This window comes from Esox lucius, chromosome 19 (assembly GCF_011004845.1).
Source record: "Esox lucius isolate fEsoLuc1 chromosome 19, fEsoLuc1.pri, whole genome shotgun sequence".
Classification (NCBI taxonomy): Eukaryota; Metazoa; Chordata; class Actinopteri; order Esociformes; family Esocidae; genus Esox; species Esox lucius.
The window spans coordinates 36781636-36797311 of NC_047587.1; the positions used below are offsets into that span (position 1 = coordinate 36781636).

Below are 15676 nucleotides of genomic sequence, written 5' to 3' on the forward strand. Positions count from 1 at the left end.
CTGGGACCACGAAGGGAGGAAGTGGACAAGGATGATGGCTGGGCAGAAGCTGTCAAGGATGGAGTTCTTTGCGGTGTTCAGCAGGGCTTGGGCAAAGGCTGCCACTATTGAAAATGCCCAGGAAGGGTTCCGGGGGACAGGGATGTTCCCTCTCAATAAAGATATTCTCCCTGAGACTGCTTTTGCCCCCAGCAAGACCACCGAAAGACTGCTCCCATCCACTCCACCATCAGGCATATGTGGTATTGTATTATTGTCCCAAACGATTTACCAAAAAGTGGCCCAATTTAGCTGATATAACCTTATATGGTCATTGTACCATGGCTAAGAACTTAAGAGTGATGCATCGTGCAGTGCCTTGATACAAGACTTAGCCGTGGATATAAGCAATGATCACAAACCCCAGAGATTCCTTTTCACTCTTAAAAACCAGTTACCAATCTAGTTAGACCTGCATGGCTCTGTGCATGTCTGGCTGACTTTGGCAGTAAATGTTTGCTGAATCTTATGGCGCTTTTCCACTGCATGGTACCGGCTTAATAAACGTCTGCATCATGCCTACTCCAGATTTGGCTGATATTGCTACAGTTGCTCTGACCCTTCAGAGTTGATTTTATGTTTTTTACCATTTTGCATGTTTTTAAATTACCTGTTTTGTATACACATTTTTGTATTTTTCAATGCAATTTCTCATCCAATGAGATTCCTTGAATGCAATGATTCCCTGAATGTATTATTTACAAACTAAATTGAGCGTAATATTCAGAAATAATTTTGTTAATATTTTAGCAATGATGCATTTTGGAATGCTGTATTGAAAATGGGCAAGGATTCATTACATCTCCTTAACAGATTTTCGAGTTGAGCACACAAAGATTAAATAAAAAAGACATTTTATCCAGTGATATACTGTCAAACATGGCTCGATTGGTGCCCCCAGGCCTTCATGGCCATGCACTCGCCTTACTGACTATGAAAAGTGGTGTTTTGGGACAGAAAGTGTTATCTCAGGAACACTCTCTCCTCCTCCTGGTAGTTATTCTACTAGAATGGTGGTAGGAAGAACCAATATTCAATTTTTTATTAGATGCACCTATATACAATGCATAAAAAGGAAGTGTACATTACACCTGCCCAATAACAGCTGATTGTGGTCCACAGGGATGTCTGGGGGTGGTGGATGGGCCATAAGTTGGAGTTTCAATTCCTGGATTCACTGTCTTGATATTCTTCCAATATTCAAAAAACTTTCAAAAGTTCTAATTTACAGTGCTTAATATAGGAGCTATAGAAAACGGTATGTTATTCTTAGACGAATTACAGAATTTGAACAGATTCTCATTGGCAACAGTGACCTGGACAAGACTAAGCACAAATGTGCAGCATTATTCTGTCATCCACCACAAATATCTTCTGAAGTATGTAAGATTGTGCTCAATTCAATGAATCCTTGCACATTTTCAATACAGCATTAAAAAATGCACCATTGATCAAATATTAACAAAATGCTTTCTGAACATTGCGCTGAAATTAGTTTGTAAATTATACATTCAAGGTATCATTGCACTTCAATGGAAACAACCTCCTACAGTTCCTGCTTGTTCTTGGTGCGTTTTGCCTTCAAGTTTGTCTCCAGCAAAAATGCCCATGCAGGTCAGGTGATTGACAGGTGCTTTTTTTCTACAGTCACATCATTGTAGCCATACATGCCCGTGCAAATAAGAAACATATTTGGTTCAGATGGTGTCAAGCGTGTGTGAGTACAAAGACAAGTGTCTTGCCTACAGTCAGGCATGGTGGTGGGAGTGTCATGGTCTGGGGCTGCATGAGTGCTGCCAGCACTGGGGAGCTACAGTTCATTGAGGGACCCATGAATGTCAACATTAATTATAGGTGATGACATCACTCAGCCCCCCAACATGCTCCAATCTGAGTCATAAAAGGCGATTGAGCCTATTTTGCCGAAGATTTGCGTTGGGTGGGGGGCCAACTTCACGCAGGTCAATTGAAATACTGCCCATCTCTGGTTATCAGTACAGATGAGGTGTGTCCCCATACTCTCCTTTTCTCTAATTAGTGGTTATTTTAAATTACATTGAAGCAAGCCTGCGTGTATTAAATTTAGGAGTCGGTTTAAAATATATTTAAAAGTCACCAAGACTAAGATGTACATCAAGGCATATGTTAGGCATGGGAAATGTTCACTCCCTCCCATAGGAGTCACTGAAGCGTTCCATGAGATAGGCCCCTGACTTCACCGGGGGGTATTTGTTGGAACCATCACAACAAGTGATGAGGGCCTCATCGTCCGGCTGCACAAAGAAAACCATGGACTGCCGTGTGCTTGAGTCTCCAGCAGGGGGCAGCAAAACCCTATGGACCTGAAAGAGGAAAGTAAAATATTACTTAGGTTATAACTTACGTTCTAATTATTTATAGTTATTAGCGCTGTAAAATGATAAAAATAATTAATCGCAATTAATTGCATTACCTTCTGTAGTTAATCACGATTAATTGCTATTTTAGAATGTGTTTATATTTTACACCTTAAAATTTTTCTGTTTAAAAAGCAGTGCATTGTGGTAAAGACATACTTTGTTTTATTGCAAACTATGGACAGTGCTTGACTTGGAATTAAATAAATGCAAGTTGTCAATGCCCTTAATTTAGTTTAATTTAGTTTAATATACATAAAGTCAGTCCATAACTAAATAATAACTGTCTGCATCTAAATGTAGCCCATGTAAATATAAATAGAATGTTGCCATCTCAGATTGTTTTCATGATTAACGCACCAAGGACATTATCTGCTACATTAGGCTACTGATTAAAACACATATCAGCCCCTCTTATCTGGACAGCTACATGGTGTGCAGGTATTAACCCATTGAATCACACCTAAGCTGGTTAGAATGGGGTTCATGTGGGTGTCTGTAAACATTAGATCTCCTGAAAGATGTTAGCCACAACCAAACACTTCATAAAATCTCTCTAATATATTTTTCCCAAATTCAACCAAATGCATGAGGTAGGCTACTTGAATAGGCAATGACATAAGTCATGGTGGCTAAAAACATTATATACAAACATTAAATCAGGGTACATCAGTACAGTAATTCATGGAGAGTACAGTTAATTCCTCCATGAGAATATGCTTTGGTGGAAACATTATTGCTTAGATTAGCAAAAACATTAAATAATGACATCTTACCCAGCTACAAGCAAAGTGTTAGCAGGTGGATTGATGCAAAAGAGCTAGGGCAGCAACGGCTAGCATTTCTGTTTGATGGGTTTTTGTATTGAGACTGGGGTATGGAACGCAAGAAGAGATTGCCATTTCCTCACATCCATTGCACAAATGGATGTGCAGCCTACTAATGCGTTTTTAGGCTGTTGTTGTTAAACTTGTGCAGAATAAACCCAATTCATGACATGAATGCCAACTCTCCAATGATATACTGTATTGAAAAAATGCCTGTGAAGAGCTCAGGTCAAGTCAACTGTCAATATAGTTACTGGTAAACAAGAAATGCGTGATAGTAGCGCGATCCTGTCAGGTCCCGCTAAAGTCAAGCTCTTACCGAATGGCGCAGAGGCTCAAAAATCAAAAAATGCGTTAACGTGGACAAAAATGAACGCCGTTAAGTATTTTAAATTAATTGCACGCGTTAACTTTGACAGCTCTAATAGTTATATAACATTATAATTAAGTTCCACATGCAAAAAGCCTTAAAAGGAATCTTAGCAGGAAATAGTGTGTCAAATGGAAGGGCAAGTCTCACCGCTGAGAGAAGAACGTCACTGGTCCACCTCTGCATCAGGTCAGCTATGTTGACCAATACGGTCCCAGGGATGCTTGGAGCATTGACAAATTCCCCTGACCTGGTCCGCACCTAGGGAGATGTCATTATTATACATATTCAGTAAAACACTATTAGTGTTATAACACAGAAGCCAAGTAACTTAAATTAAACTGCTAATTATTACTATCATACAAAAGATTTACTGCATGTGAATCACTATTTAAAGACTGCAGACTTTCATCTCAAACAAATGACAAAATGCCACCATCAAATAGAAAGGCATTTAGAGTACTAAGGAAGAAAGTTAAACATTCTTTGCTTTTCAAGGGAATCATTCCTTTAACATCAACATTCCTCCATCGGTGCCCATGTTCTTCCAGTCAGACTTTTAAAGAAGCTACTGAGGATTTACTGGTGTTTTGTGTACCTGCAGACCACCTTCTTGGCTCTGGAAGACCAGGGTGATGCTTCCATAGTCCGAGTGCTCCCCACAGCGCAGCTGGCCCTCCTTCACTCTGTCGCTCCTCACCTCGGGGTAATACAGGGACCGTAGGGTACTGCCGTTCTCATCGGCTATGGGAGTAGATAGCGGTTTCGATTTCAGTTATTTAGCTGACGCTCTTATGCAGCATGTGTTCAGTACCTGTAGTACTTTTAGGAACCTGTTGTGTATTTTCACTATGTCCTTTAAAGGACAGTTCCTGAAATGTGGACACGTTAACAGGCCAGCCCAGTTTGGTTAGGCTTAGCTGAACTCCTCACTACACTGGAAAAACTACATTAGAGTGTTTTAGAGGGTGGGCTTGAGGAAGCTCACGCAAAAAAAAAAATGTATCACTGATCTGGATTACATAGACAGTAGTTATTTGGGATTCTGATCAGTTCACGTCTCTATATTTAGTCTTCACACTGTAATTTTAGGCTGCACAAATAATCAAATTCACACTTAACTTACAATTTTAATGTGTAATATTCATATTGCAAGTAGAAATACTTAAAAAACCTCAGCCACGTGTATTGTCTATTGTATCGTTCACTACAGTTTATTTTCCTTTTTGTTAGTGCCCATATGGTTTTGCTGCCCCCTGCTACAGCACTTAAGATGACTAAGTGGACAGCTTGTAGCTTTTCGAAATGTAATTCTACGACTCCAAACGTTTTAATCTACACTGCACACAGCAATTAAGGCATCACTGAAATCACACATCGGGTCTCGATTAACAAATTATATTAAAGAGCAATACCTTTACTGTACATTGTGTAATTGGCACATTGAATACAAATATTCAAACATAACACATTGACATTGCGATGTACGCATCCGCAATAGTCACATCGCAGAACGTGCGATTTATTAAGGTAAACATATCAGTCTACAATATATATTTTTTATGTTGAACTGGCATTATATCTGTTTATATAACTTAATTTACTCAGATTTATGGGTTCATTATTATTATTTTAAACAGGGAGTTCGTTGCTGTACGTGGTTGACATGCAGGCTCTGCTTGCACGTGACGAAATTATGAGCGAGAAACAGGCAAAAAAGACTACAGACAAGATGATGTTGACCAAAAACATGCACCACAAATCTTCTTATGACGAGTGCAAAGCATCTCAATACCCTCCAAAGCAAAAATCTATTTCGGATGCCTTTGCCAGTATTACACCATACGAGAAAGGTTCCAAACGGCAGAGAGAAATCACAGATTCAATAATATTTCACGTCGCCAAAGACATGGTACCAATTAACACGGTTACCAGAGAGGGTTTTAACAACATGATTCGGTCGCTTCAAAAGCAGTATGTAATGCCATCACGCAACTATTTTTCTCAAGTTGCCATCCTAGAGTTGTACGAGAAATGCAAGGCACAAGTTGAAACAGAGCTGTCACAAGTGGAGATATACTAGGGACTATTGATACCGGAAAAGCCAGACAAACAGGGCATTTTGTCACAGTACTTTAAATGGAGGCCGTGGATCTCCCTCCTCGAGCCGTACTTTCCTCCACCAGACCCCCCACATGTAACCCTATTTTATGATCGACAGGGCGACAAGGTGTATAGAGAGGGGTTTGGGGATGCAGTGTGTGGGGACACGTGGCAGATTGGGTCTAAATTCTTGTATGTAGGCCCTGAAGGGGTAGCAGCAGATGTACAGTTGACTGACGAGCAGGAACAGTGGTACATGATGGCGGAGGAGTCCGTCCCGCATGTGTCACTGGCACTGCATCCTAAAAACCAAGCAAAAGATCTGGGGCCCATGGTTAAAAGGGCGGTCGAATGCACTGATTGGACACCCACTTAGGCGCCAAACGTATGGTACTCACCCAGCTGTAAGACGTATCGGTTAGAGGCACCAGGGACCAATTGGGTATATTTAGAAGCACTCACTAATTTGACCCCTGATCAAAAATGGTTTACCTACATTGACCTGGCTAATGCTTTTTTCTGTCTCCCACTAGCATATGAACTTCGTGACATCTTTTCTTTCACACATAGGGGTCGACAATGGCAATACACGAGACTACCACAGGGGTTCGCGCTTTCCCTTGGCATATTCAACCAGGTACTAAGAGAAGCGCTGCAGGGATGCTCGCTGCCGACAGGGGTATCTTTGGTCCAGTACATAGACGACCTGCTGCTGGCGGCCCCTATGGTGGCCGCCTGCATCCATGCCAGAATGACGGTCCTCACCAGACTGGCTGAGAAAGGGTTCAAGGTGTCGAAAGAAAAGCTACAGCTGGGAAGAACACAGGTCTCCTTTCTGGGCAGAGTAATCTTGCAGAAGGGAGCGGGGCTTTCACCGGCACACCGCACAACCATTCTCCCCCATCCCAAACCCACTACTGTTCAGGAAATACTATCATTCTTGGGGCTCACGGGGTACAGCCGCAATTACATCCCAAACTACTCAGGGCTCACAGGGCCACTTAGAACGCTAGTTAAAGAGCAGGGAATGCGTAAACTTAAAGCCACTCTCAATTGGACTTGCCCGGCCGACCAGGCCTTCATTATGCTGAAACAACAACTAGCCACCGCAGCTGATCTGGCCATTCCCGACTACACAAAACCCTTTTTTCTAGATGTTTCTGAAACAGGACAAGTCATGAACGGGGTCCTGTTTCAGAAAAAAGGGGGAGATAGGAACATCCTTATGTACACAAGCATAGGATTTGACAAAACCCAAAAAAGGCACCCCAGCTGCACACAGCACACCGCGGGGGTGGCGAAACTCATTCAAAAATGCGCACACATAGTGATGGGACATCAACTTCAGATACTTACAACACACAGTGTAGTGGTGTATGTAAATTCACAGATGTTCACCATGACTTCCCTCAGGCAACAACACCTAAGCAAAATTCTCAGGGCTCCAAATTTCACACACGAGGGGATAAATATGGCAGACCGGATGGGGACGGGACTGCCACATGAGTGCGCACAAGAGGTAGTGAGGGAGAGTAAGACACGAACCGATCTGGAGGCAGAACCCCTCCAAGGGTCAGAGGACCTCTTCACTGATGGGTGTTGTTTCAGACAACAACAAGATGGGCTGAGGGCGGCCTTTGCGGTAGTGAAACTAACACCAGAGGGTCTAGTCACGGTCAAAGCAGAGAGACTCCAATGGCTGCAGTCAGCTCAGAGCAGAAGTGAGAGCAGTGATAGAGGCACTCAGGCAGGCCTAGGGGAAGCGAGTAAACATCTACCCAGATTCGGCATACGCGGTAGGCGCAGCGCACGTGGAGCTAGGACAGTGGTTAAATGATAGAATACACGGACATGGGGGAAACAGTACAGGGGTGCCGTTACATGTGTGTGGATATGTATGCAAGAAGGGAGGACAGTGTTATGGAAATGTTGAATTAAGGTGCATTTGAGAAATGTCTGTCTTTCCATTTGGCTGGTATGTAAATATTTACTTTGATTGAGACACGTCTGTATAATATTAGAGGATTAACAGGTATTTGGGCCATGTCCTCCTGCCTAGACAAAGAAGGGTGTCAGTCTTTTGATCCTCAGGAATGTGGTCCTTGGGGGGATCTTTATGTAAACACAACAGTAAACATTATGGCAGGAAGGATAAGGTGGGGGAGGACAGCATTTGACTTGTGTGATAGAACAAAGGGAATGTGTTTTATTGACAGGACAGATGGCAGCATCTTACCACACCCCTTTTTTATGTGATATATACGGTTGAATGAGCTATATTGAGTTAGAGACTCCTCAGACAATTATGTGTGTAAGAACTTTGTCTCTGTTCCTTACTCCGAGTGTAGATACATTGGAATAACCATCACAACAGTCAGACAGTGATCAAGTGTAGTGAACCAGTACATTCCCAGACATTGCTTCCCAGAGAAAATCAGGTCGGACAACGAGACTCACTTTAAGAACAGTGACTTAAAGAAGGTAGAGAGCTTATTGGGCCTAAAGCATGCTTTTGGCATGCTATACCACCCACAGTCCTAGGGAAGAGTAGAAAGGATTAACCAATGTAAAGAACAAGTTAGTTAAGATATGTGCACAGACCAAATTGAACTGGGTAGATGCACTGCCACTGGCACTCATGACGATTCGATGCTCGTTAAATCAGACCACTGGGTTCACCCCATACGAGCTGCTGACAGGAAGACAGTTTCCAGGACCAGCCGCGGGGCCTGCGGTCCCGGAAGGGGAAAAGTGGCCCAAATATCACAGAGTGCATTTTGATGAATTGCGAGCTCTCGTTTCAAAAACTCCAACAGAGTCGGAGAACGGAGGAACCTGCACCTGCTGGACCAGAACCTTCCCCAGGCGGAGTGGGTGCTGCTGAAGGTCATTAAATGAAAGTGGTCAGAGCCAAGGTGGACGGGTCCTCATCAGGTGGTGGAGAGAACGAGCCATGCGGTCTGCCTGAGGGACAAAGGACAGACGTGGTAACATTGGAGCCAGTGTACACCAGCGCAGGAGCCAGGGAGATCACTGACGGACCTCATCCAAACTGGGAAGGAGGAGCTTGCCCCAATGTGGACGGAAGGAGGACCAAAACCGACTGAGAAAAGTTAGTAGTGCATTCCTCATATCCCCCAGCACAATAATATAGCAGCGTAAGACCTTGGAACTGAGACGGGGGGGTCCAGTGACACTGTGGCCCTACCCGGGGGAGGCCCCGGACAGGGCCCAACAGGCAGGAAATCAATCCACCCACATTGCCAGATCTAAATAACCAGGTAAAGGGAGTTCAAAACGAACTAGTGATCAATTAAATAAAAAGGAAGATTGTAAATTATCAATTAAGGACACTGATGAGTTATGAACTCTGTTTACATGGTCATTTAACCCTTCTTTAGGAACTTCCCAAAACTGGTGAACACAGCCGAGTACTTCTACTTTGTACTTTTTACACCCCTGGATGCTGATGCCTCTACTGGAAGAGCACGAGCAGGGGGAACTGGAGCTAGGAGAATGGGGGTGAATTGGGGTGAATTGGGGTGAATTGGGGGGAATTGGGGGGAAAGGGGGAATTGTGGATATACTGAATGTATAAGCTGTCAAACTAGTGTGAGCATTAAAGCAAAATATTGAATGTATGTAGCATAAGCTGAAACTGAAAGTTGCAAGTAGAAAACAGGAAATCTTATTTTGGCTGTTGCTGGGGAAGGAGAGCAGATTGAGCCAGTGTGTGTCAGAGGAACAGGAAACTGAATTAACAACACACACACACAAAGTCTGGGCAGGAGTGAATTAAGAATAGACACAAGACAGAAACCACAAAGGGCAAGATGATGGTTGGGCTGCATGTACACATTATGTAAAGAACATAAACTGGACCAATGGCACACATACTTGTGGACAGGTGTCTTTTATACAGGTAACGAGTTCAAACAGGTGCATTTAATACAGGCAATGAGTGGAGAACAGGAGGGCTTCTTAAAGAAAAACTAACAGGTCTGTGAGAGCTGGAATTCTTACTGGAACAAGTCATGTCATGCAATAAAATGCTAATTGATTATTAAAAAAATCATACAATGTGATTTTCTGGACTTTTTTAGATTCCATCTCTCACAGTTGAAGTGCAGGGATGGAAATTAAATGTTTTGTCCACCGGCCACTGTGGCTGGTGGATTTCAAAATCTACCAGCCACTCAATGTTTTTAACCAGCCACTTTCTTGTTTTTAACCAACAACGTGAAGCGTGTTGACGACATACAGAGCAGTACATTATCAGATTTGTCTCGTCGTAAACTAACCAATCACGGGACTCCCCATTGTCTGCTATTCTCCATCGTTCTTTAAAAAAAAGTTTTTTGACTTTCGCCTCTTTGTCCACTGGATCCTCCTGAGATGTTTTCTCAGCAGACCTCTTAACGCCTGCGATGTAACGCCACGTTTTTTTAATGTGCGCCGCCTCTAAAGTGTACGTAAGAGGATTAGTGCCAAGCAATAATACAAAAAATAAAACCATCTCGACAATAAAGTCACATCGTTGTGTTTCGAGAAAAAAATCGTTATATTTTGAGAAAAAAGTCGAAATACAATCTTGAGAATAAACTCATGAGATATCGAGAATAAAAGTCGAAATAAAATGTAGAATAACGCATTCGATCAGTGTGCATTGCATAGCCTACTGATGGCAGAGTTGGATCAATTAGTCAAGGTATATTATAGACTTTCTTTCAGTAACAAAGAAATACTATCAACTATTAGCTAATTATGACAGAATTATAATTAGCATACGAATTTAAAAGAGAATTTGCAAGCGGCTAGGTCTTTTTAGAAGAAAAAAAAATTGTCCAATTTGAGCGACGTACTCGCTTTTGTCCAACATGAATTGACAACCAGTGGACAAATGCAAGGTTATCGCTGGCTTCACCTACGCGCGATTCATCAAGGTTTCATGGTTTCCCATGAGACGGATTATTAAACTTTATTCTTGATATTTAATGAGTTTATTCTCAAGATTGTATTTCAACTTTTTTCTCTAAATTTAACGAGTTTAATCTCGCATTATAATGACTTTAATGTCGAGATGGTTTTATTTTTTTAATTTTTGCTTGGCACTAATCCTCTTCCATAAAAGTGTCCGGGTGAAACAGTATGCTATTTTTATTTACCCGCCACGGTGGCCAGTAGGTGAAGCGAGTTTACCCGCCACAACACAAAATCACCCGCATTTGGCTGGTGGCGGGTGCTAATTTCCATCCCTGTTGAAGTGTGATAAAAATTACAGACCTCTAAATGCTTTGCAAGTAGGAAAACCTGCAAAATTGGCAGTGTATCAAATACTTGTTCTCCCCACTGTATACTGTTACATATTATTACCTGGCAACCTGTTCTGAAATAACAATTTTCATAAGTTTCATATATTTTTATTGTAGAGGATGGGGCTGGGGAAGAATGAAGGATACAGACTGTCAGGTTGATAGCCAAAGCTCTGAATGCCAGGGCCGATATCCTAAGGCATTAATGTTTCATACCTATATCTCTCTGCTATCTTTTTTTTATGTTTAAATGTTGCGTTTGTTTACAATAACAAACAATAGAAATGAAATGCCCCTATATTTTGGGTTATCATTAAGTAAAATTGTTAGTACTAAACTCATGAGATATAAGTTATATGAGAATGAATGTTTTATTATAGGTCTTTAAGACAAAGAAAGCATGCTGAAACTCTAAATGTAATCTGTAAATAACAAATTGTGTAATCATTTGCAAAACAGTTTTGAGCAATTTATAAATAATTTATTAAAGTAAATGTATTAAATGTGTATAATAAGTACTTTATTATGTCTTTGTTTTTTTCCTTAGAAAATTCTGTGAAAAAGGATGGACGCATTGACCGTGCTGCAGGTGTCTGCAAGAAGCTGGTGGGTCACTTCTCTCACAGCTGGAAGGCCAGAAGTGCTCTTAAAGAGCCCAGAAGGAACTCAATCTACCTTCACATTCCCTCATTTCGGAATGCCAAACAAGATGGGGTTCCAGACAGAAGATGATCAGCAGGATACTAGAGCAGCAGAAGGCTGTCTGAGGACAGGAAGACACAGCATCTAATTCTAACCTGGCAAGATATGGATGTCCTGGAATCTGTCAGTAAGTCACTGGGCCCACTGCTGGACTTCACAGATGCACTCTCAGGAGAAGACTATGATAGTGTCTCATATGTGAAGCCAGTTCTTCACCTCGTCAATGCTGCTAATACAAGAAAGAAAACTGAGATGTTGCACTACATTGAGAAATATAGAGATGAAGCTACTCAGGAGCTGCTAGATGCGGCTTCTTGTTTGGACCCCCGGTTCAAGATGGACTTCATCAGTGAAGACAACAAGCCCCAAGTCAAGGCCAGAGTGGCATCAGAAATGATGGAATGCCAGGAGGAGACGTCAAGCAGCAGCACTGAAGTTGCTGATACTTCCCAGGCAAAGAAAGACTAGAGGTCCTTGGGAAGTTTCTTTAAACAGAGCAGAGCTGCATCAAAGGGTGATTCCTTTCTAACCCACAAGGATGCTGTGGAAGCAGAATGAAACAACTACCTGCTAACACCTTCCATAGACAAAGAGGAAGATCCACTTGCATGGTGGAGAACACAGAGTAAGCTTTCCACACCTCGCCAAGCTTGCCCGCAAGAATCTATCCATTCCTGCAACAAGTTCCCCCTCAGAGAGGCTTTTCAGTACAAGTGGCAACATTGTCACTTGCCAACGGTCATGTCTCAAGCCTGTAATGGTGAATAGACTGGTATTCTTGGCCAAAAACCTTCCAGTTTGAGTGAGCAATGTATACATGCTTAAAGTCAAGTTATTATATTTGAATATAATTTAGATTTACTATATTTATACTTATTCTACAGTTGTGAAAAAGTTCATTTATTTTACAAGATACTCTGTTCTATTTTCAAAAAGGAGGTTTGCAATTTAATTTGTAATGTAATAAAAAGTGATGTGATATGTGATAATGAAACTTCCTCCATACAGAATGCTCTGTTTTAACCTGCTTGGAGTACTGAGATAAAGTCTCCTGTAATCTCCTGGATCCCTTATAGACACCACACCTCTTCATTCACAGGGGGGATGTTTTCGGCATAACACCGGCACCTACTTTTCACAGATTTGGTCTGCTGCACATGACTTCTCTTATTGCGTAAGTGTTCGCTTTGCACTGTAAACAGTTGTACTCACAACCAATTAGCCTGTGTGCATTCAGGAACACCTCAGGTTCCAGGCCCAGACTGTGGGCCATCACTCGAAGCACGCGGAGACACAAGTCTTTACAGCGCAGGAAGAACGATGACTGGATTTCACGGAACATATCCGACGGCCATCTCTATAGAACAAGAGTTTTGTCAGGACAGTAAAAATAGACCTTTAGACATCCAAGGGGCTAATCTCTGTAAATGATTTGTCGGAGTGAGATTTGACTTTGACCATTGATGTTGTACCTTAAATGATAGCACTGATATCAACAACAAACCCTGCAATTATGTTTGTCTATGGTGGTCACAATAAACAGACAGATGTTTACCATATCGGGGTGAAGGGAAGAAATGTTGAAGACTTCCTTTAGGTCTCCTGGTCTTTTGGGGTTTAATCTGTGAATACAGAGATTGTCTTAATTGTTCAATTAAATGTGCAGAATAAAAAAACACCCATTTACCTTCAGGAATTCAACTTCTACTTCAGGAAAATAACTTCTATAGAACGCCTACTTGGTATTATATATTTTTACCTCTCAGTCTCGGAAGACACCCAACCATGGTTAGGATTATTTGCAAAGCTTTTCCTGCTGAAGGGTTTTTTCATTTCGTCTGGTAGCAGAAAGAATGTCTTGGATATTTTCAGAACCTCGTCCACCTAGAAGTGATAGCTTAATGTTGGTCAACCAACACATTTAAATCATGTAGTCGCTATGATATGCCAATAACATCCAACAAGAACTTGCACAAATGCTGCTACTCACCTCCAGTTGTGTAATACCAGTGTGTTGTAGGTAAACAAATCCAACTTCAGTAAATGCCTTTTTTATCTGCCAGCTGAGGATTTCTAACTGCTCGCCTGAAACTTCGTTTTCCCCTAATTTGTATGCTCCAAAATCAACTACTGGAATCAACATGTTTGGGAAAATTGGTAGAAGGACCTATTTGAACTAAACAATGAACAGAAAGTGGTATGTCCCGAGACTTAACACTACAGCACAAAAGCTTGCACGCAAAAACCAGACCAGCGTCTTGTGATCTGCGTCTTATCTGCGTCTTATCTGCGTCTTGTGAGCAACATTAAAGAAACACTTCCGAAAATCTGGAATTTTACAAAATAAAAGAGACCAATAAATTACTTAAAAACTGAGATAAATTGAGTTTATTAATTGTTTGAGAACATGTACCTCTCAAAACATTGACAACAATTCACATATGATCATATTTAAGAGTAATTTCGATAAAAAGTGGGTGTTAGTGGGTGTTAAAACACGTTCCAAGGGTAAAATTCGGACAATGCCAATGACAGAATATGGAATATATATTGCCTCATAACTAATAAACTATTGAATATTCCACAGAGAAAGCAGTGTAGGAAATGTCCAGGAGAATGTGTAGAGTAAGACAAACCTGTCTAATCATGGGGAACAGTGTGCTACATCTAGCAACACAATATTTCCACACCCTCTTTTTCCACAATGCAACTCAATGGATATGAAATACATATTGGCCTATAAAAAAAAAACTATTCTACACGCCGCGGTGAATGTATTGTAGGAAATGTTCAGGAGACTCTATAGAATGATTATATGCAAAGAAATCAAGGGGCACTCTGTATTTGCAATTGTTGCTGGTGTTTTACTCCACCCACCCCATTGGCCACAATGCAACTCAATGGATATGAAATACATATTGGCCTATAAAAAAAAAACTATTCTACACGCCGCGGTGAATGTATTGTAGGAAATGTCAAGGAAGGTGGATAGAGTAATTATATGCAAAGAAATCAAGGGGCACTCTGTATTTGCAATTGTTGCTGGTGTTTTACTCCACCCATTCCATTGGCCACAATGCAACTCAATGGATATGAAATACATATTGGCCTATAAAAAAAAAACTATTCTACACGCCGCGGTGAATGTATTGTAGGAAATGTCAAGGAAGGTGGATAGAGTAATTATATGCAAAGAAATCAAGGGGCACTCTGTATTTGCAATTGTTGCTGGTGTTTTACTCCACCCACCCCATTGGCCACAATGCAAGTCAATGGATATGAAATACATATTGGCCTATAAAAAAAAAACTATTCTACACGCCGCGGTGAATGTATTGTAGGAAATGTCAAGGAAGGTGGATAGAGTAATTATATGCAAAGAAATCAAGGGGCACTCTGTATTTGCAATTGTTGCTGGTGTTTTACTCCACCCACCCCATTGGCCACAATGCAACTCAATGGATATGAAATACATATTGGCCTATAAAAAAAAAACTATTCTACACGCCGCGGTAAATGTATTGTAGGAAATGTTCAGGAGACTCTATAGAATGATTATATGCAAAGAAATCAAGGGGCACTCTGTATTTGTAATTGTTGCTGGTGTTTTACTCCACCCATTCCATTGGCCACAATGCAACTCAATGGATATGAAATACATATTGGATATATGTTATTGCAACTACATTCCAGCCTTAGCTTAATTTGTAAAAAGAATATGTATTTGTCCTTATATTGAAAGATACATGTTTTAAATGAGACAGTGAGGAAAGAAAATATTTCATCCCCTGCTGATTTTGTACAAAAGACACCTGTCCACAGAAGCAATCAATCATTCAGATTCCAAACTCTCCACCATGGCCAAGACCAAAGAGCTGTCCAAGGATGTCAGGGACAAGATTGTAGACCTACTCAAGGCTGGAATGG

At 41.3% G+C, this 15676-nt stretch overlaps 1 protein-coding gene across 1 annotated transcript; it reads right to left on the reverse strand.

Moving 5' to 3' along the window:
* Positions 1-1928: 1928 nt before the first annotated feature.
* On the reverse strand, positions 1929-14035 carry si:dkey-10o6.2 (isopenicillin N synthase family oxygenase). The gene is made up of 7 exons (XM_010865072.4): positions 13740-14035; positions 13509-13633; positions 13305-13371; positions 12962-13106; positions 4231-4376; positions 3783-3893; positions 1929-2381 (listed from the first exon to the last, which is right to left on the reverse strand). Exons 1-7 carry the CDS (start codon positions 13890-13892, stop codon positions 2202-2204), a joined length of 927 nt encoding a protein of 308 aa, XP_010863374.1. The 5' UTR covers positions 13893-14035; the 3' UTR covers positions 1929-2201.
* Between the last annotated feature and the right edge of the window lie 1641 nt (positions 14036-15676).